Below are 26496 nucleotides of genomic sequence, written 5' to 3' on the forward strand. Positions count from 1 at the left end.
CCCACACTGGATTCCCGGCGCAAATTAGCCAGCTGGCCTTTGTAGAAGATGGTATAGCCTGACTCTGGTTCAACTATTTGGCCATCATCAGAGAATCTTGTTTCTGAGAGTGCAACTATATCTAAACCATATCGAGACAATTCCCTACATATAAGTGCAGTGTGACACTCAGGATGATGAGATCCTGGTAAGTTCAACAGGGTACATACATTCCAACATGCTATCCATAGATTTGATCGATTCCATTTTTGTAGTTGTCCATGATTTAACTCAGTGGTTTGTTCATTGCTTGTATTTCGCCCGCACAATGAACAACCGCCAGCCGTGGGTTGCTGACCGGTTTAAAATTAGGCAAGCTTTTTTAGGACCACCTTTTCTAGGTCCCCTCCTGATCAGCAGGTGAGCAGGCTATCCCTAAAGAGGGCTGCTACGTCGCTTGAGGTGCTGCTGAATCACACCATTGCCATGGGTTGGCAACAAATGCCGCTTTTCCACTACAAACGCGGCTGAGCCGGGCTGAGCCATGCCGTGCTGAGTCGAGCTGAGCGGGGCTGTTGGAGTTGCATTTCGACTACAACCGCGCTGAACCGTGCTGGCTGGAAGTGGGTGGACACATTGGGTGGAGTTAGCGAAAGTGGGTGGACGTCAGGTGATGTCGTTAAGCAGCGCAAACAGTGACATCAGTGAGCTTTTAAGCGGTAGTCTCACGACCCGAATAGTAAACAATAAACATGGAGGACATGGAGTCGTTAGTGTTGCTGGTCTTGGTGCTGTGGCTTGTTGTCACCGACAACGCGGACAGATACTGGCAAGAGCGTATAGATGAGGCGAGGCGCATAAGGCTTCAGAAATTCTCGTAATTCGTAATTCTTCTCCTTCCGGGTTTGCGGTGTTTACAGATCCCAGCGCGCTCGCGGGGCGTGTGTGGGCATGTGAGGACACTCCTCCTCACCAATCAGTGCACAGGGGAGTGTCTGCTCACGCCCCCAGCCTCACTCGGCACGGTTTGGCTCGCTTCAGCCCCACTCCAAAACGGTGCGAGTTTTAGGGGCTAAGCAGGGCTGAAGCGAGCTGAATCGTGCTGGTTTTTGGTAGTCGAAACGCGAGCCGTGTCGGGCTGAAGTGAGCTGAAGCGAGCTGAAGTGAGCTGAAAAAGGGTAGTGGAAAAGGGCCTATATAGTCCCATTTGGCTGGGCAACTTTTTTACTAATGTGTTGGCTATAGTTGTAAAATAGTTGTTCAAATTATTGGCCACTTCAGATTTATCAGATATGACTTTCCCTCCGATATCCAAACTCAGATTCAATGATTTTGTTTTAACTCTATTACTATATCCCACAAGCTTTAAGGTCTTCCATAATTTCCTTGAATTATTCCTATTCTCAAATATTTTCTCACTGAAAAAACTTGACTTCGCTTTTTTTATCAGTTGAATTACCTCATTCCTTTGTTTTTTATAATTGACAAACATCTGCTCATCCTTGTTTTTCCTAAATGTATCATAAAGATTATTTCTCTTCTGTATAGCTTTTAATATATCTCCATTCATCCATGGCTCTGTCCTGACTTTGATTCTAATATTTTTTACTGGGGCAACTATGTCAAAGGCCTTAAGAAACATATATTTAAAAAGAAACCAAGCTTTATCCACCTTTGTACTATTGAATATTGGAGACCATTCTAAATTCTTTAACAGGTCACAGAAAGCCTCTTTACTGTAGTTTTTAAATGATCTTGCTTTACTTGTATTGTGACAATTAAACTTGTGTTTCTGAATTTTACGTGTACAGTAGATCATTGAATGATCACTAAGACCATATTCTAAAACTCCACTATTAGATATTTTAGATTTGTCTGAGACCAAAATTAAATCTATGATGGTTTGAGTATTAGTACAGACCCTTGTAAACTGAGTGATAAGCTGCTGAAAATCAAACAAGTTACAAAAATGCTTCAGACTTTTACATATAGAAGAGTCAGCTTTTAAAACATTGGTATTAAAATCTCCGATCAAGATCACTTCAGATTTAACAAAGTCCATCATTTTTGTACAATTGTCTTCCAGAAGCTCATAAAAGTTATTTTGGTCAGGTGGTCTGTAACACGTCCCTATCAGAATAGGTTTGGATTTGGGCATTAAGATGTCCACCCAAACAATTTCCAAGTCATTGTGTTCCAAGTCCAGTCGCACATTAAAACCAATATCCGCGCGTATGTAGACACATACTCCCCCTCCCTGTCTATTTCGGTCCTTTCTAACAATACAGTAATTTTCGATTTCAATCTCTGCGTCACTTACAAAATCATCCAACCAGGTCTCAGAGAAGGATAAAATCGCAATCTTGCTTGTACTAAAAAGCAGTCTAATTTCATCCATTTTCTTAACAAGGCTTCTTACGTTTAGATGAAGAATGTGCAGTCCGGGTCTAGTAAACATGCCTTAGAAAATCGCCTCCGATACTGGAGAAGACTTAACGGTATTTGACAAGTCCACAGGTGAATTTTGGCCTACCTCCACAGTCCTGATGTTATCCTTTGGAGCTAGTAGGCTATCCCCGATATCAGAGCCCGTGTCTCACCCCCCTCTCGCCGACATCACCGCACCCGACAGACTCGTAGCATTAGGTTGAGATGGTTGAAACCTGCCACGGTCAATCGGAAAGGGAGGGAAAGGTAAATCCTCCAAAGCCGATCCTCCGCCATCATGCCTCTGCTGTAGCAGCTGACGACCTCCATGGCAGGCCGCCCACTCCACTCCTCCACCTGAAAGGGCCAGAGCCGGTCGAAGGCCAGGCAGCCCCTGGGAGGAATGCTGTTGATGTCCATTGCCCACAGTCAGCTGATGCGGTCCGGGGTTTGGTTGAATATCCCTGGCCATCATTAAAGTCGCAATCAAGTAGAGGATCGCTTGATAAGGGCAGCTTTGTTTCCTCCTCTCGTTTGAACGATGTGCTGAGATAGTAAAAGTGGCGTGTCCATTGTTTAAAACGTTGGAGTAAATGGCATACTGATGCCCAATGTTTTGTGTTATATGGAAATCACATCCATGTTTCGTTTGATTTGTAAAACAGCAGCGGACTGACAGAAAAAACAAGAACATGTAGCTCATGATAAACAGTCTCTCCTTGGTAATAGGCACAATATAGTAATGTTCATCCCGATGTATCAAAGTTTTACCGTTGCGAAGATAACTTTGATTAGAGGCAGCATTGTGTTTGCCGATTCCAAAAGACGTTCTTGGAACTCGAGCCAGCACACCTGCCTGACGTCGGGTTTGCGCCGCCATGATGGTCAAGGAGGCGTGGCTGATGGTCAAGGAGGCGTCACACCAGCTACTGAAAGCAAAGGTTCACATACTTTTGCCACTCAGATATGTAATATTGGATCATTTTCCTCAATAAATAAATGACCAAGTATAATATTTTTGTCTCATTTGTTTTACTGGGTTGTCTTTATCTACTTTTAGGACTTGTGTGAAAATCTGATGTTTTAGGTCATATTTATGCAGAAATATAGAAAATTCTGAAGGGTTCACAAACTTTCAAGCACCACTGTATTCTGTGGAACAATGATAGTACAACATACATCTTTAACAGAAAAAAACCCTAAAATTTTGTGCACAAGGTTTGATTTATTTTGGGTTTTCTGAAGTGAACTGCTGAACCTGATGCAGCCTTCAGCCAAGCCATGTTTGGTTGACTTGGCTAGAATTGTAGCAGTTCAGTGGCCAGTTCCTTTCTGTGCACTCATGCACACCTATGGGCAGTTTAGAGTAACTAGTTAACCTATTTGCATGTCTTTGGAGGAAACCAGAGCACCCAGGGGAGACCCACACAGAGAGAGCATGTGAATTCCACACAGTAAGGCCCTTCCCACCAACCACTGGGCTTGAACCCAGAACTTTCTTGCTGTGAGGCAACAGCACTCACCACCAAAATGCCTTAAAATTATACCTACAGGATAATAACTATACATCCAGCATCCCTTATTTTTGATGAAATATCACCTTGGACAGACACTTTTTGTAGACGTCAACAAGATTTTGACAGAAAGCTGATTGGTGTAACAGAAAAGCATTCACCCTATCATCTGGCGATTGTGAGTTTAAATCCTGATGCTGTCACAAATCAAGAAGGGAGGGGGTGTCAACTGCAAGGAACACTAGCCAAATGTCTGTGAGCTCATACATATGGAAGTAGGTAGACAGCAGGTGTGTTATGCTGTATGATAAGCAGTTAAAATAGATTCAGTCTGCTGGCTTTATGTGCCTCAAAAGAGTCTTCTTTGTTATTCCGCCCACTTTGTGTGATGCACCAGTTCTACTGGAAGCAAACCAGTCCCAGAGAATTTTAGCTTCGAGCAGCCAAAAAAACAAAAAACCAGCACAGACATGTTCAGAACAATCAAATAGGTCCAGGCATTTAACATTGCACTTTTTAAAATGACATTATAATTGTTATTAGTAGAAGTGTGTGAGGGTTGGGTTGGGATAGGCGTCCTCCACCCTGAAACTCCACTCCAGTCCAGGTGGTGGCGGTGACGCGTCCAGTAGCTGCTTCTCCAACCGCCAGTAAACACTGGAGAAGAAAAAGCTGATGCTCGTCTGAACCGCTTTAGCCCCTCGATTTATAAAAATAAAAGCACATTATTGTGTCTGGCTCTGAGGATTTAAACCCCTGAGGTAAGTTAAACTGAAGGTGTGCGGTCGAATCCCAAACACATGTCCACTTTACTGTTTTAGTGAACTACGGTCAGTCTGAAAAAATGCCGTGTGCACTCTAGATAGTGCACTATTTATCCACTCAGGAGAGAGTTGTAGTTTGGCTAACCTTTTTAATTGTATGTTTAAAGTATTTAAATAATCTTCACTTCAAGTTAATTTCCACCTATTTATTTATTTATTTATTGCTAATTTGCGACTTCCTCGCAATTCCAACTTTTTATTTCTCGGAATTCCGGCTTCATTTCTCACAGACTTTTTTCTCCTCTGTGTGTGTGTTTGTTTATTAAGCCAGTCAGGCAGCGTTACCCCCTCTGCAGTATGTTAAGCCGAAAGCTTGAAACATTGAGAATGAAAATGAGTGAAATCTGAGGGGAGTATTTTAATCATGGTTTCCCGAACCGGGAGATCTTGTTACTGGAAGAACTTTTTTTTTTTTTTTAATCTTTATTAAAAATAACAGCAACAAAATACAAATACAGTTATTAATACACACACAAACAACAAAGCAAGAGCCAGGGGGAGTTTTCAAATCAAAACATTAAATAATCAGCACAAATGAGAATTTAGCAGCTTTGTTTTTAGAGTTCGAGATGATTTTGATATACTGTTCAGTTTCCTTTTCAAAGGCTATAAATGAAGGTTTTGAGGGACTAAACTTGGCTTTATGAATATGGTATTTTCCTAAAATGATCAACATATATATGTTTATTTTTATTTTGTTGTTATGGAAACCAAACAGTACATATTTCCAACACAGAGAAAAATCAGAGTCAAGCTTGGCTGTCATGTACCGGGTTATTTCTGTCCAGAATGCGATGGTAAAGGGACGTTGCCAGAACAGGTGCGTTATTGTTTCCGGGTCCATCTCACACAATGAACAGTCCACACAAATGTCTCTCTTTTAAGCATATAATGCTTGGCAGGATAGTATCTATGAATCAGTTTGAAAGACGCCTCCCTTACTTTGTTTGTAAAGAAGTATCTGTATGGAAGGTTCCACACACTGCTCCAGTTCAGGTCACCAACAAGACCAGTCCAGTACTGAACCACATAGGGGATAGTGATGATATCTGTCTGGAATAATGCGTGGATATTGCAATTATTGTTCTTGGATGTGACAGAGAAGCATACGTGATCCCTTGAGGTCAATATGGCGTCCAGAGATGGTAAGCAAACCGTTTTTTCAGCCCCTCTTAGAAGGGTTAGGGTACCAGAGGGAATGGCATCCATTATTGTTACTGGAAGAATCTCATGGTGTAGACCGCTACCGTGTGACGTCAGGGGTCACGTGATTTGTTTGCACCGCCATATTGGAAGACCAGAATGAGAGATGCACACAAACACACTTCACAGGGCCTCTCGTGTTGACTGAATACTGGAAGTTGTAGTCAGTACAAATTGTACTTTAAAAATGTGTGGAATATTTTGAGGTTTTTATCTTGGCATAATGTAAAAAGAAAGTGTTCATTATTAGCTGTGTGGAATATATCTTCACACAAGCCACAGTACTTGAAACACTCTATTTTCAAATTGTTAAAATTTAAACAGAGAAAATTAACGATATAGAATCAGCAACAATTTATTTATAATATAGCAAATAATAAAGGCCTATTATTTTTGTTGAGCATTCTCATGCTGCTGCTGATAAACATAAAAATAATTTAATCAGAATCAGAAACACTTTTATTGCCAGGTATGTGGACACACACGAGGAATTTGACTCCGGTTCACTTAGCTCTCATAGTACAAAACAGATAAAGCGTATACACAAAACAAACAAGCAAACAACAACAAAAATGGGTTCATAGTGCAAAGTAATCCAGGTAAGTCAAGTATGGAATAGTTAAATAAATATAAAGTATACAGTGTGCACAGAATGACTGCATAAGTGTTCAGATATTTTACAAGTGATATTACTGATATATGAATGTGGTTTTTAGCTGTTCATCACAGAGACAGCCTGAGGGAAGAAACTATTCTTGTGTCTGGTAGTTTTAGCATACAGTGATCTATATCGCCTCCCTGAGGGGAGAAGATTAAACAGATTGTGACCAGGGTGTGATGGGTCTGCAGAGATGTTACCTGCCTGTTTCCTGACTCTGGACAAGTATAAGTCTTGGATGGAGGGCAGGTTGACACCAATAATTTTCTCTGCAGACCTTATTGTCCGTTGCAGTCTGTTCTTCTCCTGTTTGGTGACCGATCCAAACCAAACAGTGATGGAAGAGCAAAGAACAGACTGAGTGATGGCAGAGTAGAATTGTGTCAGCAGCTCCGTAGGTAGGTTGAGCTTCCTGAGCTGGCGCAGAAAGTACAACCTCTGCTGAGCCTTTTTGATGATAGTGACTGTGTTTGTCTCCCACTTCAAGTCCTGAGAGATTGTGGAACCCAGAAACCTGAAGCTTTCAACGGCAGTCACAGTGTTGTTGGTGATGGGCAGCAGAGTGTGGGGGTTCCTCCTAAAGTCCACTGTCATCTCCACGGTTTTGAGCGTGTTCAGCTCCAGATTGTTCTGACCGCACCACCAGACCAGCCGTTCAACCTCCCGACTGTATGCAGACACGTCACCGTCCCGGATGAGGCTGATGACCGTTGTATCGTCTGCAAATTTCAGGAGTTTAACAGACGGGTCTCTTGAGGTGCAGTCGTTGGTATAAAGGGAGAAGAGCAGTGGGGAGAGCACACACCCTTGGGGGGTGCCAGTGCTGACAGTCCGAGTGCTGGATATGATGCTCCCCATCCTCACCTGCTGCTTCCTGTCAATCAGGAAGTTTGTAATCCACTGACAGGTGGAGGAGGGCACAGTGAGCTGGGTGAGCTTGGTGTGGAGGATGTCTGGAACAGTGGTGTTGAATGCCGAACTGAAGTCCACGAACAGAATCCTGGCGTATGTCCCTGCAGAGTCAAGGTGTTGCAGGATGTAGTGCAGTCCCATATTGATTGCATCATCTGCTGACCTGTTTGCCCGGTAGGCAAACTGCAGGGGGTCCAGCAGGGGGTCTGTGATGTCCTTCAGGTGTGACAACACCAGTCTCTCGAAGGACTTCATGACTACAGATGTGAGAGCTACAGGCCTGTAGTCATTCAGTCCTGTGATGGTGGTTTTCTTGGGAACCGGGATTATTGTGGAGCGTTTGAAGCATGAGGGGACTTCACACAGCTCCAGGGATCTATTGAAGATCTGGGTGAAGATGGGAGCCAGCTGATCAGCACAGACCTTCAGACAGGAGGGTGACACACCATCTGGGCCAGGTGCCTTCCTGATCTTCTGTCTGCGAAAAAGCTGACAAACATCCTCTTCGCAGATCTTGAGTGCTGGTGTGGGGTTAGAGGCGAGAAGAGGCAGAATAGCAGGGGGTGTGAATGGGTCTTTAATGTCTGTGGGTGGGGGGGAGAGGTGTGAATTTGTCGAATCTGGAGTAGAACACATTCAACTTGTCAGCCAGTTGATGGTTCATTGCAGTGTAGGGGGATGGTCTCCTGTAGTTAGTGATATTCTTCAGGCCTGTTCACACTGATGCCGGATCGTTGGCTGAAAGGCTGTTTTTGATCCTTTCAGCATAGCTCCTCTTAGCTGATTTCATCTCTTTCGTCAGTCAGTGCGTTTACATGCACCTATGGCCCTTTTCCACTACCCTTTTTCAGCTCACTTCAGCTCGCTTCAGCTCACTTCAGCCCGACACGGCTCGCGTTTCGACTACCAAAAACCGGCACGACTCAGCTCGTTTCAGCCCTGCTTAGCCCCTAAAACTCGCACCGTTTTGGGGTAGGGCTGAAGCGAGCCAAACCGTGCTGACTGAGGTTGGGGGCGTGAGCAGACACTCCCCTGTGCACTGATTGGTGAGGAGGCGTGTCCTCACATGCCCACACACGCCCCGCGAGCGCGCTGGGATCTGTAAACACCGCAAACCCGGAAGGAGAATAATTATGAATTACGAGAATTTCTGAAGCCTTATGCGCCTCGCCTCATCTATACGCTCTTGCCAGTATCTGTCCGCGTTGTCGGTGACAACAAGCCACAGCACCAAGACCAGCAACACTAACGACTCCATGTCCTCCATGTTTATTGTTTACTATTCGGGTCGTGAGACTACCGCTTAAAAGCTCACTGAATCAGTGACATACAGAGCATCGTGCACGAGTTCGCGGAGCGCAAGGCTCGCCGTATGCCCTTCAAATAATGCGCGCAGTAGGCTATTGATGTTTTATTATGAGCCATGTACAGTATGTCACCTAATGTTTTTTTGTTTCTGAGTTACATGTTCGTTTGAAGGACTTAATGTACAAAATAACATAGTTGCACCCCGTAGTGTTGAAATTGGTAAACACAGTGCATTCAGTGAGGTTTGCACCGCCCTCCTTTTATTTCTGACTCTTCCTGTCACCACTCTGAGCGCTCATTCGTATGCCCTTCAAATAATGTGCGCAGTATAGGCTATTGATGTTTTATTATGAGCCATGTACAGTATCCTAATGTTTTTTGTTTCTGAGTTACATGTTCGTTTGAAGGACTTGATGTACTAAATAACATAGTTGCACCCGGTAGTGTTGAAATTGGTAAACACCGCAGTTGCGGACATTTTGTAGCCTAAAACGATGTTATGATAAGCTTTCATAAAGTGCCCGGTCATTTGCCCCGCCCCCGGCCCGACCCTGACTTGTTCCGCCACTGTCACTGATGTCACTGTTTGCGCTGCTTAACGACATCACGTGAGGTCCACCCACTTTCGCTAACTCCACCCAATGTGTCCACCCACTTCCAGCCAGCACGGTTCAGCGCGGTTGTAGTCGAAATGCAACTCCAACAGCCCTGCTCAGCTCGACTCAGCTCGACTCGGCACGGCACGGCTCAGCCGCGTTTGTAGTGGAAAAGCGGCAATAGAGAGAAGCGAATTTCTGCCGTTGCTCGACTGAAATCGAAGTTCTAAATGGCATGGAAACACCTTAGTGAGGCTGAAATTGAACCGAACTTGATTCTTCGCAATCGAGCTACACGACCTAGATTATGCGATTTTTGCCGAGCTACTTAGTGTATGTATGGACCCTTTTCACGTGACGTCCTGACAAACGCGGCCGCCATTTTGGACGTGTACTACCAGTAGTTTACCACAGCCAACATTGAGGAATGACAGCAAAGAAAGTGTTTATTTTCAGCAAGACTTCCATCATGCCACTATATTGTTGTGCACCTGGATGTAGTAACCATCAACAAACAAGGCAAGGGTTATCATTTTATCGGATCCCGGTAGATGCTGACCGACGGAGAAGATGGATAGCGGCATACCAACGCTTGTGTAGTGACCACTTTGTTGGAAGTAAGACGAATAAAATTAGCCAGAAAAGGCATTACATTGCTGTTAACATTCTGTGGTGGCGAGTGTGTAACCAAATAGGCTAAAATAACCCATTGTAACGTCTTTGTTCTTCTGTAGTAGCTATTAGTTAGCGTTGTGTTCCTTTGCTGTTGGTAGACTGTAGGACAGATCAGAGGCAGTGTCCTACAAACAGCACTTAATTTGAGGGGGAGCAAGCCGGAGCACGCTCCGGAACCTCGGGCGTTGGCTCCGGCAGCTATTTACACTGGATCCGGTGATCTGACACCTCTTTTGACTATGTAACAAAAAATAATAATAATTAAATAAAAAAATGCACGTTTATTTAGTGTTAATGTCTGATTTTGATATCTGTCTTGTTGGTGATTTCTCTCATGAAACGACATCCACAAAATATCTGCAGATGAACTTAATTTGCAGTGTTATTACAAAACATGCCCCGCAGCGCAGCGCCGCGCCCCCCCCTCCCCTCTCCTCCCTCCTCTCCTCTCCTCTTTTTTTCCGCACCGGAGCCACTCATCCTCTGTGCTCCGGGACCTCCCACTTTACAAATTAAGCACTGCCTACGAATAAGTGTTCAAAACAAGAGGAACATGTATTTGTCTCTTAAACCCAGGCCGTTCCCTGTAATCTGTAACAACGGTTGGAGAAAGTAATGGCAACTAGTGAGTGCACAAACCATAGAAGGTAAACTGTACACAGCGCCCGGGCAGTGTGATGGTATGTCTACTTTTAGATTGTGTTAGCTTATCAATGAACACACTCATCATTCGACGAGTTTCACGTCTTTACGACGGATACTTAAATGTGTTTTAGGTATTATTGTTGCAGTCTAAGCAGTCATTGTAGCAGCTAGATGAGCGAGAACCGAAAGGGTCTGTGCCATAAACTGTTATTTCTGTACGGTGTTGCTAATGTGTCGTTACTGTTATTTCTCCCTCTGCTCGCCCTGTAAATGCCCTGCGTCGCTGGATAGCGAAGGTGTTTTCTGCATCTCGCTCCTTTTTCTTGTATGTTCTCCGTTTGTTGCCTTCCTCGCATTCAAACCAATTCGAGCCGAAGTCCGCTACATGTCCAAAATGGTGGTCGCGTTTACAAAGGTCACGTGACTGAAAAGGGTCTATACTCTATCGAGATAGCAGCTCGACTACCTTACTTCAGCACTGCCCCTTCCGGAAGTGACGAGACCACAAGTGGGAAACACAGCAGCCTCGGTTTATTAGGAACACTTGTGTCTGGGCATGTACGCACCCATTTCCAATTAGTTGGTAAGTTATTAGCATGTTAGCAGGATAACAGTTAATATGTTCACCATTACAGATCAACTTCAACTTAGTGGCCATTTTATTAGGAGCACTTCTGTTCGTACATACAAACTGCAGACACTTCTTGTGAACACGGAACTAATAACTTTGTTTATGCTCTTGAACAGTGTTGCCAGATTGGGCGGTTTTAAGTGCATTTTGGTGGGTTTTGAGCATATTTTGGGCTGGGAACCGTCAGCAGTATCTGGCAACACTGCTCTTGAATAGCTCTTCATGACGACAACCGGAAGTATACCAACACGATGGGGCGTGTAGCGCCACCTGTGGCTCGGGTGCACAATGTACCTCACACAATAGCTCGATTTCCTTGTGTGCATGTAGGATTGGATTTCTCTGGCACCCCTGCTGGGACCCTTTGCTCGATTACCGACAGCAGCTCGATTTGGATGTGCATGTAAACGTACTGACTGTGTTTCTGGCCTGTCTGTACAGGACTCTGTCCCCACTTCTGTAGGCCTCCTCCTTGGCCTGGCGAAGCTATCTGAGTTTTGTGGTGAACCAGGGTTTGTTATTGTATGTGCGGAAGGTCTTGGTGGGCGCACACACACCATCCTCACAGAAACTGATGCAAGATGTCACAGTATCAGTCAGTTCATGAAGGTCTGAAGCTGCAGCCTCAAAAACACTCCAATCAGTGCAGTCAAAGCAGGCTTGTAGTTCCACTTTGGCCTCATCAGACCATCTCCTCACCGTCTTAACTACAGGCTTAGCAGATTTCAGCTTCTGCCTGTAGGATGGGATAAGATGAACCATACAGTGATCAGATAGTCCCAAGGCTGCACGGGGGACAGAGTGGTATGAGTCCTTTAAAACAGTGTAACAATGGTCCAGAGTGTTAGTGTCCCTGGTGGGACACTTAATGTGCTGTTTATATTTTGGCAGTTCGTGGCTGAGGTTTGCTCTGTTAAAGTCCCCCAAAACAATGAGCAAAGAGTCCAGGTGGTTTTTCTCCACGTTGTTTATCTGGTCAGCCAGGTGTTGTAATGCTTCATTTATACACACCTGAGGGGGGATGTGAACTCCAACCAGAATAAACGAGGAAAACTCTCGCGGAGCATAAAACGGTTTGCAGTTTATGAATAATTTATTTAGAACTGTGACATCAGTACACCAACCTTCATTAATATAAAAACAGACTCCGTTTTCCCCGTGAGCTCCGTTTCGCGGTCCGCTCAGTGAAGGTGAAATCCAGGCAGGTGGAGAGAAGTGTCCGGGATGTGCTCACCGAGCCAGGTTTCGGTGAGGCACAAGGCAGCAGATCTGTTAAAATCTGTGTTGATTGTGTTGAGGAGCAGCAGTTTGTCCATCTTATTGGCCAGAGAGCGGACGTTAGCCAGGGGAATAGACGGGAGTGCAGTGCGAAACCCCCGCTGCCTCAGTCTGACGAGTGCACCGGCTCGCTTCTCCCGGTGTCTTCGGCGTAATCCATAGAGAGCTGCTGCTCCCCCGACAAGTAACTCTGAAAAACTTTCCGGATTGATGAAAGCCGATGAAAGAACTTTACTGGTGGTTAATCCAACATTTATGAGTTCTTCTCTGGAGTATGTGACAGAGTATATAGTATTTAATCTAGTTCCCATGGGAAATTTATTTTATCTATACATTACTCATATAATGTATGTAGCTTCGAAAAATAAGTCTACCCAGTTAATTCCGTTACTTATTATTTACAGGTCCCCGGGGCCATATTCGGAGTTTCTTTCTGCAGATTTTCTCTCAGATCTGGTTATTTCCTTAGACAGAGCTTTAGTTGTCTGAGATTTTAATATTCACGTTGATAACCCAGAAGACCCTTTAAAAACAGCGTTTGTTTCCATTTTGGTTTCAGTAGGGCTTAATCAGTGTCATAGGACCGACCCATAATGGTGGTCACGCTCTCGATCTGATACTAACATTAGGGTTAAACATAGAAAATATAGGTCACACTTCCACAGTCTGAAGTTATCTCAGATCATTATCTCATCTCATTCAAAATATGTCTGAGTAATAATATATGCACCTCACCACGCTACTGTATTAAATGTACATTCACGTCAGCTACTGCACAGAGCTCTATAAATGATCTCACAGCGTTATCAACTTTGATTGGGTCACTGTCAGCCCCTGCAGAACTTGATCAGGCAACTGAATGCTTAGAGTCAACGATCTGGTATACTTTAGATAATGTAGCTCCTCTTAAAAGGAAATAATTCAAGAGAAAAAACTAGCACCCTGGTATCACGATGACACTTGCACTTTAAAACTGACCACTTGAAAATTGGAATGTAAATGGCATCAAACAAAATTGGTAGCGTTCAAATTAGCGTGGAAGGAGAGCTTCCTGCAGTATAGAAAAGCTCTTAGTGCTGCTAGATCAACATATCTCCCCTCCCTAATAGATGATGATAATCCTAGATTCCTATTTAATATTGTAGCAAAATTGACCAGGAGTAAGACCACTATAGACACATGCACACCTGCAGTATGTAGTAGCAACGACTTCATGAATTTTTTTCAAGGACAAAATTGAAAATATCCGACAAAAAATTGAAACTACGAATTTAAGGTCAGACAACTGAAGTGACAATTTAAGTAACCCTGTAGTTAACAATATAACTGTATCAGATCAGCAATTAGAATGTTTTACTCCCCTTAGAGAAATTGAACTACTTTTCATTAATCTCATCAAAATCCTCAACTTGTGTACTAGATCCCTTATCTACACAACTATTCAAACAGATAATACCTGAAGTAATTGAACCACTTTTAAAAATAAATTCTTCTCTTAGGATTACAGTGTTTCCCACAGAAATTTTGGAGACTATGGGGGCAGCCCATGGGGGGCATGGCGTGCGTGGCGCGCGTGTCCAGTTGAATTGCAGGGGTGCGCGGGGGTTGTTTAGCCTACTAATAACTACTAAACTAAGACTAACAAGGAACAAATTCGTTGGTATTGGTTATGCACCTTGTATTTTATTTTCGCATGTTGCTACAGGGGGCAGTCCTACAAGAAGAACATATTACAGATAGCAACAAACCAAACCAAAAATCCTACAATACTTCACACCCTGAACTCCTACAAAACAAGGACTTCTAGCTCTGCTGTATGTCAGAAGTGACCCTGACAAATGCCTGGCCTATTTACAAAGACTGCACCCTGCACTTGTGCATTTGATTTTTCTTGGCTTTGAGAAAGAGTTCAAGTGCCCTTTCATAATTTATATCTTCTGGTTGTGGCCCGTTAATGGAAATCCTCAAGCAGGTGGCCAGGTTCTCTCCTTGCAGTCTGTTCGGAAGGTCTGTTTTGACCTAAAATGGCAAACAACTTGTTCCTACAATGAGTCATGTGATTGTAGAGCTCACTCTGAAATATTTAATTAAGTGAAAGTGAGATTGAACTTAGGTGAGATTTGAGCATAAAAACAATGGGTAAATGTAAATTGAAATTCACATGACTGGTTTGCCTGCAGATGACCTTACCCTGTTCATTGTGGAAAAGTCTCTTTCACAATTCACGCTCGACACCGGCATAAGGGCAATCGCTGCTAAGTGGCTGAGTAATGGGTATATCTGCCCCCATTCATCGCACTCACTTGCTAGGAGTGTTATACCAATTTGACATTCTGACAAAGACAGCAAGCAGTTGATGTTAGGCCTACCTCAGTCACTCAGCGGCATACCTCTTCGTCCTGAGGTGAATTTCGATCCCTCTTTTTGAAATAATTCAAAATGCTCATGATCTGAATTAACAAAACAAATTTAGCATCAGTTTAATAAGGATTGGAGATTTTCTGTTACAGCTGTAGCGTCTACAATAAGGCTGACATCGTCACCTGACATTCAACGCGTTGCATTAAGGCCAGTAACAAATCGCGTTAAGGCTACTAGCACGAATTCTCAAAAGTGGCATCGAAGTTCGCTCTTTGTTAGAATAGACTACTTTTCCCTTTTAACATGTACATGCAGACCTAGATTAGTTTATCACTGCTGTCACTTCACGTCTCCATCACTTGGATAGACTGCACACATACAATGTCAAGCGGCAAGCACTTCGCCGGTGAATTTGGAAACGACCTGATCCTGGTAGGTTCATGCACCTGTTGGTTCAAAAGTTAGTGCATAGAAGCTCACAGCACAACATGAAGTTACCTTAAAATATAATATAAATGCCTCAGCTTTCATGCAAGAAAAAAACCTATTAATACTAGTACTGTGTGCAGGCAGTCTCTCCTGAAGACTAAATTAAACAATAATTATAAACTAATAAAATAAATGGCTCAGGCTTCATAGAAGAAAAAAAACAATTTGAACAGAATCTCACAGTATGATGCTGAAGCTGCCTAAACAATGGAAAATAAAATACCATTTTGGCAAAAACGTTGGCATCCATTAATTTCTTGTATTAAGTAAAAAAAAAAAAGTAAAGTGCGCACAGTCCTTCACTGTAAACATAACACTTTCAGTAACAGAATTTAAGCCTACATAAACACTGACTCGTGCATGCAGTGTTGCCAGATACTGCTGACGTTTTCCAGCCTAAAATATGTTCAATACCCACCAAAATGCACTTAAAACCGCCCAATCTGGCAACACTGCGCACATGCTGCTTCTCTTGAACGTATACACGGAAGTAGGGCGGAAGGTAGTTTGTCAACGTCTCCTCAAGATGACGCCAACGATTGGTCGAATTTGCGGGAAAGTTGTGGTGATTGGATATAATTGCAACACTGCCCTGAATTTGCGGGGATTGGTTGAATTGGCAAATCGCAACATTGCGAAATCCTGGAGGGTCTGATCAATGCGCTCTCCATACGCCTATAAAGCACGATAGCATAGCCTAAATGTCACCTCAGTCGTGTCAAAGGCTACATAAAGTTGTATAAACTTACCTTAACATGTAGATGCAGACAGGATGTAGCATATCAGAGTTGTCTCCTCACGCTGTCTCAGATAGGCAACGCATGCAATGTCAGGCTGGGTGCATCAGTGTCGCCGTGTGTGCAGGCGGGCGGGTGCGGACTGAGACTATGGCTGCCCAAATTAGACTGTGGCGGGCCGCCATAGTCTCGTCAATGTGTGGGAAACACTGGGATTAGCTATGTACCCAAATCCTTTAAACTTTGCAGTTATCAAACCCCTGATTAAAAAAACCTGACCTTAATCCCTGTCAGCTGTTCAATTATCGGCCAATATCAAACCTCCCCTTTATCTCCGAGATCCTAGAAAAAGCTGTGACACAGCAGTTATGCTCATATTTACAAAGGAATAACATCCATGAAATGTATCAGTCAGGATTTAGACCTCATCACAGCACAGAGACAGCTCTGGTTAAAGTAGTAAACGACCTACTGTTGGCGTCTGATCAGGGCTGTGTCTTGCTGCTTGTGTTGCTTGGCCTTAGTGCAGCATTTGATACCATTGATCATTCCATTCTTCTGGATAGACTAGAAAATGTTGTGGGAGTAAAGGGAACAGCCATCTCCTGGCTCAGCTCTTATTTAATTGATCGCTATCAGTATGTTGATGTAAATGGTGATTTTTCTAGACATACTGAGGTAAAGTTTGATGTTCCACAAGGTTCTGTCTCAGGCCCACTTGTTTTTTTTTTAAATGTAACCTCTGGGTGATGATAAGCATGGTATTATTAGTTTCCACTGTTATGCTGATGACACACAGTTGTATGTTTCTGCAAAACCAGATATGAGACACCAGCTCAATTGAATTGAGGAATGTGTGAAGGACAGACACTGGATGCTTATCAACTTCCTTCTGCTTAACTCGGACAAGACTGAAGTACTTGTACTAAGGCCACATGCAGCGAGAAGTAGGTTTTCTGATCACACAGTAACTCTGGATGGCCTTTGTTTCTTCACGTGCAGCAGTAAAAGACCTCGGGGTGATTATTGATGCCAGTCTTTCATTTGAAACTATCAGCAGTTTCTCTACGTATTGCTTCCTTTCAGCAGGCTTCAGGGTTTTGAAATAATCTGCCATGTCTCCAGACCAGCCACCGTCTCCTCCCCCCTCCCCCCCAAAAAAAAATCTCTCACAGGTTTTTCAAGTCGACTGTTGTCAATAAATCATAAATAAAACACCAAATTTGTTTAAGTCGTTTGTCACTCCACTTTATTCCCGTGGGTTCCCCCCCCAACCATGACTTTGTTGTATTTCTGATATGGCAAAGAGTGCTATTACTTCCGGTAGTGGTGACGTCAGTGGTAGTGGTCTATTGAGCTCCAAGCCTCTGATCCCTGGAGATGGAGAACTCTGTCTAGCAATTAGCTCTGGCAGTAATGAAGCCTGTTACTTTAACTCAAGGCTAAAGGCCCAACTCGCAAAGCTCTACATCCTGTTCTCATTCTGGTTTTATTCTTAAAGTTGTGACCAGAAGTGATTTGTATCTCCACTGCTTTGATGCTTCTTTCAGGATGCTATTCTCGCTGCTATTCTTCATCCGCCATGCTGTGTGTATCCTGGAAATGTATAGTTTTAACATGAAGTCTGTTTTGTTGAAGTTAGCAGCTGTTCACTGATGGAGACTTGAGTGTAAAACTATTCAGAACAACTGCAGTCTTAGTTATCATGATGATTGTAGTCCTTACCTATCATAGAAGATGGCTCTGGACACACTTAGTTTTGCTAAGTGTGTCTCTTGACAGTCCATACAGGGTCATCGTCCACAGGGGCAATGCAATGAGACTCCAACCAGATGTAGGGCATCAGGATGGATCAGGCAGGTCTGAGGGGCAGGAGGAATGCAGGTCATTTTGTCCAACGACCATTTCGTTCAATAGCTAAGACGTTTCGTCCAAAGCCTTTTTCATATGCACTATTAATTATTTTATATTTCTTATATTTGTTTGAAAAAAGGAGGAATTCTCAATGGAATTTCAGTGTTTCCCACAGACCAAGTAGCAATTTGTGGTGCTCCACTGTGCCGATGAGGGAATCGTGCGCGGTGGTGTCGTGGCGGTCGGTGGAGTCGGTCATTGGGGTGTATGCAAAGTGTTTACAGCGGGCGGTGTTCAAACACACAGTATTTTTCTTCAGAGTCACCTGCTGGGACTATTTTAAAGCTACAAGAAGCATTTGAGATTATTCAGTTCATATGAGTAGCACGCTGTGTGAGCACAATCGCTATCGGGCGCGTTAAAACGTAAATAACTTTTTTTCTAGAATTTCAACAAAACTCATTGAATTTTCAGCATTGTAAGAGAACTCCCTAAAGTATTATTCAGCAAAACCCCAGAATGATAGCACAAATCTAGAATTTTTAACAGAATTTTAGTTCTTAAAATTTAACGTAATTATGGACGTCATGTGTAACATTTACACCCGTGAAAAATCACTTTGAATGCTGTTTTGAAAGTTTTGATCAAATATTCTCTATAATAAAAAATTGCTTAAATATTATAAACAGTCTTTTAATGTATCAAAAAATAATTTTGATAAAGCAAGGAAATTCGGAAGAAAATTTGTTTTTTCTTTTGCTTGTTGTGTGCGTCACGCTACCAAAATATAACTAACCCCTTCACGAACAATTCCAACTTTCATGGACTTGTAGCGCGAATAAACCTTTCAAAAAAATATATAATACTTCTCACCCAGTAAATTAGAATCCTGGTGATTTATATCCTCGTAGCTTCAGTAGATCTAGAGATTTAGTCGATTTAGTAAATCCCAAACGCTGTGAAACACGCCAGCCATCTATGGTGAGAAGTGCTGCTGTAGTTGAGAAACTCTCATTTCTCCCGCTTCCAACTAACTCCGTGACCCAGACCAAAATAACAATGTCACGCTCATCACTTAAGGATGATTTATGGCAAGTTTCACGGAAAAATACAGCGAAATAAACTTGCTAGAAGCATTTTTCAAAATCCCAAGCATTATGAAACATTTCTTGTAGGGTTTCAGGTTACAAATTTCGAGAATAGAGAAATTGCGGCGCAAAAGTTTGCCACTAAACTCGCGAAAATACTCCATCCTAGCGAGTTTCACAACCGAACTAGGCTACGTGACAGTCCGTGACCACCCAGGAATGTTCTAGAAGGTACGCTTCTAGGCACGTGCGATCGAGAAAGACGCCACGTGAAGGTAGTAAAGGTAGTATTTCCACTGTCTTATGACGTTTTAGCGCGATAAACAATGCATTATGGGTAATCATTAAAATGCTGATTTCAAGGTTAAAATGGGTAAAAGCAACTAATTTGTATAGATATTGTAAAAATTGTGCCTAATAGTTATTTCAGTACATAAAATCAAAAACCTGAATTTTTTATATTTTTTTCCCCATGTTACACCATTGTGCATCTATAGCATGCTACTCATCTTCAATCTAAATTTTTTTAAGTTCTTTAAGAGAAGACAGCTAAAACAATTTTTTCCAGAACCCTGCCTGGTTTCTTTCCTCGACCCAACTTTACATTACAGGGCAGGCCATTAGTTTGCTGGGCTTGATGTTGGTGGAAAACCTGTCTTTTAAATTTATGAAAATTACTCACCAAAATTGAAGTTCAAGTTTAGTTTTTACTAGAGATGCTCCGATTGCAATTTTTTGGGCCGATTCCGATTTTCCATGGAGTGTGACCTGCCAATACCGATTTTCATTTTTTCAAACCACTTCACAGCACACACAAAGACTATTTTCTTGAATAGAACATTCTGCCAGATTTTCAGTAATACATTTTCAACACCTCAAAGGTTGAAAACAAAGACATTGTTCTTGGTAAAATCTTTCTTCATCTTTGGTATTAACATATTAATTCCTGAAATAGGAAATTCAAACATTTTTTCTTTTCCCATCCAATGTCTGTCACAAAAACAACTTCTCTCTCATATATTATTTGCCAACTGCTATGGAAAACACTTTCATAAGCCTATTTAGATCTGAAAACTTATGCCTTATAGAACAACCCATTTCTTCATTCAGTATCAAAATACAAAATAATTTCCAGTCATACTTGTACCATAGCCATTCTATCATCTTTGTCAAATGTGTATGTGTAGAGTAATTTCCAATGGAATCAAGTGCAACCAAGGTTGTAAAACAAAGACACTTTTTTTTTTTTTTTTTCTCTCTCTTTGTACAAATCTAACTAGATGTTTGGTAAAAGGCTTGCGTATTAATTCCTGAATTGGGAAATTCACACAACCACAAACATTTTCTTCTTTTCACATCCAATATCTGGCACAAAAAAAATTTCACTATATTTGGATATCCAGCTGATGCTGTTCTGCGCAAGCGCAACACAATGAAAGCATGTTCAAGCTGCCAGTGTAGCTGCAGTCTTTTTAGTTGCGAATTATGAGTATTTCCACTTTCATCTCTGTGATGTAAGTTTTGATCGGCAGAAAATCGGCATATTTTACTTCTGACCGGCTGGTCGCCGGTCATGGCTGATCACGTGAAAATCGGCTGATTCCGATCGGCAGCCGGTCAATCGGTGCATCTCTGGTTTTTACCTTAGTTTTTTGCCTTTTTGGTGGCAATCTTTCAATCATTCTTTAGTTGACATTCAAGGAATAAATTGCAAAAAACAAGCTGGAGGTTTTTATTTTAAATATTGAACTCAACACTTACCTCAACCAATACTAAAATGAAAAATAGTATAGGGTAACGACGAAATAATAAAATAAAATATCATAATTAGATGTAAGAAACCACTTAAGGTAACTAACAATAATGAAAAAGCATTACCCTAATTGTTGCAAAGCCTGCATGCCCTATCAGAACATTTAATTCTGCGTGGCTTCCTGAAAAAAACCTCAAGTGCCCTATCGTAAGGGAAGTCATTGCTGAAGCGGGATAAACGGAATAAGGCCGGTTCCTCGCGTCAAGCTGCTGCTGTATGCATCAAAATTGGTTTATAGCCTGACTCGGGGATGTCTGTTTCATGTAAGCCAAGAAGGCTATGATGAAGCTCATCACGAGCATGACATTGGCTACCTTTTAAAATAAGGGGTCGGAAGGCGAATTGGGAAGGCTGCGTTATTTTTAATTAGCCTAACAGGCCTACTTGCAGTCCGGGTATATGCGCAACGGCAGGCCTGTGTACACACCTCTGTGTGTCTCTCTCTCTCTCTCTCTCTCTCTCTCTCTCTCTCTCTCTTTCTTTCTGTCTCCGTGTGTGGGTGTGTGCGCGCATGCATGAACGAGAAGAAAGAGCACTATGAATGAACGGAACGATACGCAACGGAATATTTTTTTAATTTTTTTTTTCCAAAAATCGTGAGTCTGATTGTGTGGCGATAGGAATCCATTGTGTGGCGCTGCACCACACAATGGTCTATGTATGGGAAACCCTGAATTTGACCGATGCGAAACATATTTTTGCAGCATGTAGTTTAACCATCTGCCACTCACCAACTGCGAGTTGTGAAATCTAATGGCGAGTCAAGAGCGTCCTAGGCTCACCTTTCTTTGCAAGTGTGGTCAAAGCGATGGGTTCCTATCTAGTATTCATGTAAAAATCCAAGAAATATTTGACAAAAACTCTCTTTCCTTGTGCATGTTAGGGGCCACCATTGCAAAATGAAAACAAAACCGGAAATGATGGGAATCAGTAAGTGTCAACTTTGGGCATGTTCACCACATATAAAATAATCAATAGTGTGTATGAAAAAGGCTTTGGACAAAATGTCTCAACTATTGGATGAAGTGGCATTGGACGAAATGATCATTGGACCAAAGTGTCCTGATCCCGGCAGGAGAGGTCAGCATCTTAATGGTGTCTGAGGAGAGAGCAAGAGAGAGAACAGGTTGTTGGGCATGCCTGGTGTCACCTAATGAGTAGCAGTATACATTTTGCACTGAGTGCAAGCCGGGACGCTGGCAAGACTGACAGCATAATTAAAAGGGAGCCCTGGGACATAAAGCAGCCAGCCACTCCACTGTCAACAAACCTGAGTGAATGTGTGAGAGTGGGAGGTGACAGCATCCATACATCCCAGTTTACCAAAACTCTCTATGCTTGAGGACTCTCCAGATCTACACCTTTACCTCATTAAAAAAAAACTATTAACAAAAGGCTTGACTAAACAGAGATGTTTTCAGCGGAGACTTAAACACTGACACTGTGTCTGAGTCCTGAACGCTACTTGGAAGGCTGTTCCATATCTGTGGGGATTTGTAAAAAAAAGGCTCCGCCCCCTGATGTAGCCTTCACTATATGAGGTACCAGCAGATAGCTTGCACCTTTTGATCCAAGTAGGCATGGTGGGTCAAAAAGGACCAGAAGTTTGCTCAGGTACTGTGGTGTGAAACTATTCAGTGCTTTAACCCATTGATGCCGGATGCTGCGTCGCGCAACATTGCCCCTAGCGCCGGTTGTTGCATAACGCAACATTGCCCCAAATGCCGGTTGCTGCATAACGCAGCATTGTTGATTTGTCATTATTTTCAAGACGCATGCGGCATGTAATGCACAATCATTGGTTCAAATCAGGGCTTTGAACCGGTTCAAGGAACGAAAACGAAAACCGGGAACTTTTTCTATTTCACATGGAACAGAAACGAAACCAGAAACTTTATTATTTTTTATGTTCCGGAACAGAAACGCTCATTAAAAATAATGGTAACCGGTTAATACCGGTTTTTATTTCGTTCCTCAAAGTTTCCGTAGCCTACAAATAAAAAAGCCATTCTTCTCCTGCGCAAGTTTCTATGACCTGCTGGGGTTCACTTCCTGTGTGACGTTCGCTGACTGAATGGAGAGAGCGGGAAGGTGGACTACTATCACGTCTCCACGTGATAATAAGTGAGTAAGTGCATTACTGAGTGTCTGAGCAAAGAAGAGCCTGAACGTTGCAACCTCCCTATTGGCTGTTTGTAAAAATGTATCAATTGTTGCCCTTCCCACGGGAATCATCGCAGGCTCGAGAGACGAGCCCTGACGAGTTAGTTCGTTGGTAGCAGAACAAAATGTCTGGACACAAATCGGGTTTTCAGAAAAGGAAAGAAAATAAACGGAGGGTCGAAAATACAAAAAAGGAGGCAGAAAATGCAAAACGAGTTTTAAGGTAGGACAAATGGTTACTTTTCTGAGGCAGCCCGCCGTGGCTGCAGGCTTTCAGTTGTGTCATTGAATGGTTACTTTTCTGAGGCAGCCCGCCGTGGCTGCCTGCAGCCTTATTTATTATAGCCCATTTAATTAAAATAGTTGATATAAAATGTTTATAGTTATGTGATGGTTGTCCTGATTTAGACTTTTTTTTTGGGGGGGGGGGTTTGCGCGATGTTGCATCCGGGTCCAGATTAGGGCAGAACCGGCCCTGGCTACATTTCAGCTGTAGTTTGTTTTATGTATGTATGTACTTGCATAGATGTGTACTTGGTCTTCCAATATGGCGCCTAACAAAATCTCGCGGCGCGGTGACGTCATGCGGTAGCCCTCTATAGGGCCTGACTAGCCTTTGGTAACACACTAAATGAATTCTCTTTCATTTTTGGCACTTTTTCTGTTTGTGTAGATGGGAAGACATACTGAGAATCCAAATCGCCAACATCTGAAATAATAATTGTTTTGAATTATTTCTTGTCTTATTTAATGAAGGTTGTAATAGAATTAGCCTACATTTGGCTTAAGCTGGATGAGACAGAGACATAATTTTATAGCCATTTGTTAAACAGCTGACAGGGAACGTGATTAACCGTTCCGGGAACGAAATTTTTTTGTTCTAACCGGTTCGGGAACGTCTATTTAATGGTGGAACCCAAAACCAGAAACGTTAAAATTCCGTTTCGGTTCGGAACGAACAAATAGGAAAAAAATTCTGGTTCAAAGCCCTGGTTCAAATACACATGTGGTAGGTGTTTTCAATTTTTTAAGACCATGTGACCAAAAATTTGTTGTGCGATTTGTCAACAATAACGTCAATCAATCAGCCATACTCGCTGTTCTGCACACGTGCGTTTGTTTAGCTATTTGACACAGGCGAAAATGGCTGCGGTTACTGCGGAGACATGCTGTGACAGCGATGGAAGTGATGTGGAGTTGGAGGGGGGTGAACAGATTTTAATCGAGGAAGAGATAGAGGGAGATGTGCCGGAAAACCCCTTAGATAGAGAGCAGGAGTGGGATTTGTTTCGAGAGGATGAGGAGGAATTCCAAGCGCGGCCACACACCATCAAACTTAAAGTGGAGCGCCGTCTCAAAACAGGAGATGAAATCGTTCATCGGTCTCTGCATAACTTTTGGGATAATAAAACTACCAACTCGCCGGGATTACTGGAGACAGAGCAAGTGGCTGTATCAGACAAATGTCCCCTGAGTGATGGCACGAGATCGCTTCGACATGATCTGGAGGTAATTATTTATTCTTGCGCTCTCTTCTGACGGCTTTTGTGTCTTATTGCGTGGCGTTACCCTTATGAAAAAAAAAACTCGGCGAATTACTGCAGTATGAAAACTAGGATTTTTTAAACTAGTGTTACTGCAGTATACAGTATAATTGCATAATGCAAGACATACGATGCAGGTTTTTTTTTTATTTATTATTATTATTATTATTATTTTGCAATGACGTCTCCATCATGGCCAGTAATGTACCCGAAGTGGTGTTAGAGCCTTCTACTAGGCCTACTACTACTACTAATAGTGATTTATGCTTTAGTTATAGTATAGTAACAGTATATAGCAATAGTAATAGTAGTATAATAAATAGCAGTATTGGGCAGTAACTTTATCCTGAATCGTAAAGCAAAACTACATGTCCCTAATCCCTAAATGTCCCAAATGTCCAACATTGATAAATAGTAATACAATTATAAATAAATAACTTAACAATACATATGGAATAGATAAATAAATTCATATGCATAGCACAATACACAAAAATAAAAACAATAATGGCCAACACGTGCACGTCATAAGTTTACATGGACACCAAACATCATAAAGAAATCCAGCCAGCAAAAACTTTTTGAATTTTGAATCTTGAATCATGTTTTTTAGATATCTACATCTCCAAGACAACACTGACCCTGCAGTGGACAAATCGGACAGGCTATGGAAACAACAACAAGAGAAAGACCTGCAGGGATTGTGCCAAAAAGCACACTGGCACCAATGTGCGCCCGGGGTCTACACTGATGGGATGCAGGCAGTGCAATATTCCCCTGCACCGTAAGTGCTTCATGCACCACGTTCTACGACAGTTGTGTGTGTGTGTAAGATGGGTGTGTGTGAGGTCAGTGTCAGTCTTTGGAAATTTGTTCCTCCGGTCGTTTCCCCCGGTCATTTCCTCCAGTTCCTCCTCAGGACTTTCACCACCTCTCCTCACTCCTTTCCCACCTTTCTCCCATGACAAAGTGCCTTGTTCCATGTTAGATGAATTAATCTATGTGTTGACATGTTTTTAGATCAATTGATCTGTGTTGATATGTCGTTCTTTATATGAATGAATCATATAATACTTATTTTTACTCCTCTGACTCGGAGATTTGTTTTTTTTTTTATAAAAATGTTAGTGTTAATGCTGAAAGAGCATGATCCAATAAAAGCAGAGAATTTTATCTTTTAAATGCAACTTATTTCATGTCTTTATGTGCTTCAGAGGCTGAGATATTGAATTTTTCATAGGCGTTTTCAATTAATTATTTTTATTTCAGAAAACCCTCAGGCAGATGGGGACCTTTTCTAAAAACTGGCTTAGGCATTTGCAGACCTTTTTTTGCAGGCGTTTCAGGCGTCAATGGGTTAAAGATGAATAGTAGTATTTTATAAACACTACGAAATTTGATTGGTAGCCAATGCAGTGTGGATAAGACAGGGGTGATGGGGTCATATCTTCTAGTTCTAGTAAGGACTCTTTCTGCTGCATTTTGAACTGACTGGAGCTTGTTTATGCACTTATTGGAATATCCAGACAGTAAGGCATTACAATAATCCAACCTGGAGGGAACAAAACCATGAATTAGTTTTACTGCATCATGCAGTGACATTATATTTCTTGACTTAGCAATATTTCTGAGATGAAAGAAAGCTAACATAATGTTATCAGAGTGAGTTTCAAACAAAAGACTGGAGTCAATGATCACGCCGAGGTCTTTTACTGCTGCATGTGAAGAAACAAAGGCCATTGAGAGTTACTCTGTAATCAGAAAACCTACTTGTAGCTGCATGTGGTCCTAGTACAG

General features: G+C 42.3%; 1 protein-coding gene across 7 annotated transcripts in view; it reads left to right on the plus strand.

The window, feature by feature from the left end:
* The first annotated feature begins 4565 nt into the window (after window positions 1-4565).
* Window positions 4566-26496, plus strand: part of LOC132870977 (zinc finger protein 345-like) — a 141729-nt gene continuing 119798 nt past the window's right edge. For 4 of the 7 annotated variants that reach the window (XM_060905035.1, XM_060905027.1, XM_060905031.1 and 1 more), the window contains exon 1: window positions 4566-4681. Coding sequence is in view for 2 of the 7 variants with exons in the window: in XM_060905025.1 (XP_060761008.1) it covers window positions 25450-25483 (34 nt within the window). In the remaining 5 variants the exon portion in view is untranslated. Of the gene's footprint in view, window positions 4682-25312; window positions 25484-26496 lie in introns of all 7 variants that reach the window. The other 3 variants (XM_060905025.1, XM_060905034.1, XM_060905028.1) reach the window with 1 other exon arrangement.

This window comes from Neoarius graeffei, chromosome 22 (genome assembly GCF_027579695.1).
Source record: "Neoarius graeffei isolate fNeoGra1 chromosome 22, fNeoGra1.pri, whole genome shotgun sequence".
NCBI classification, from domain to species: Eukaryota; Metazoa; Chordata; class Actinopteri; order Siluriformes; family Ariidae; genus Neoarius; species Neoarius graeffei.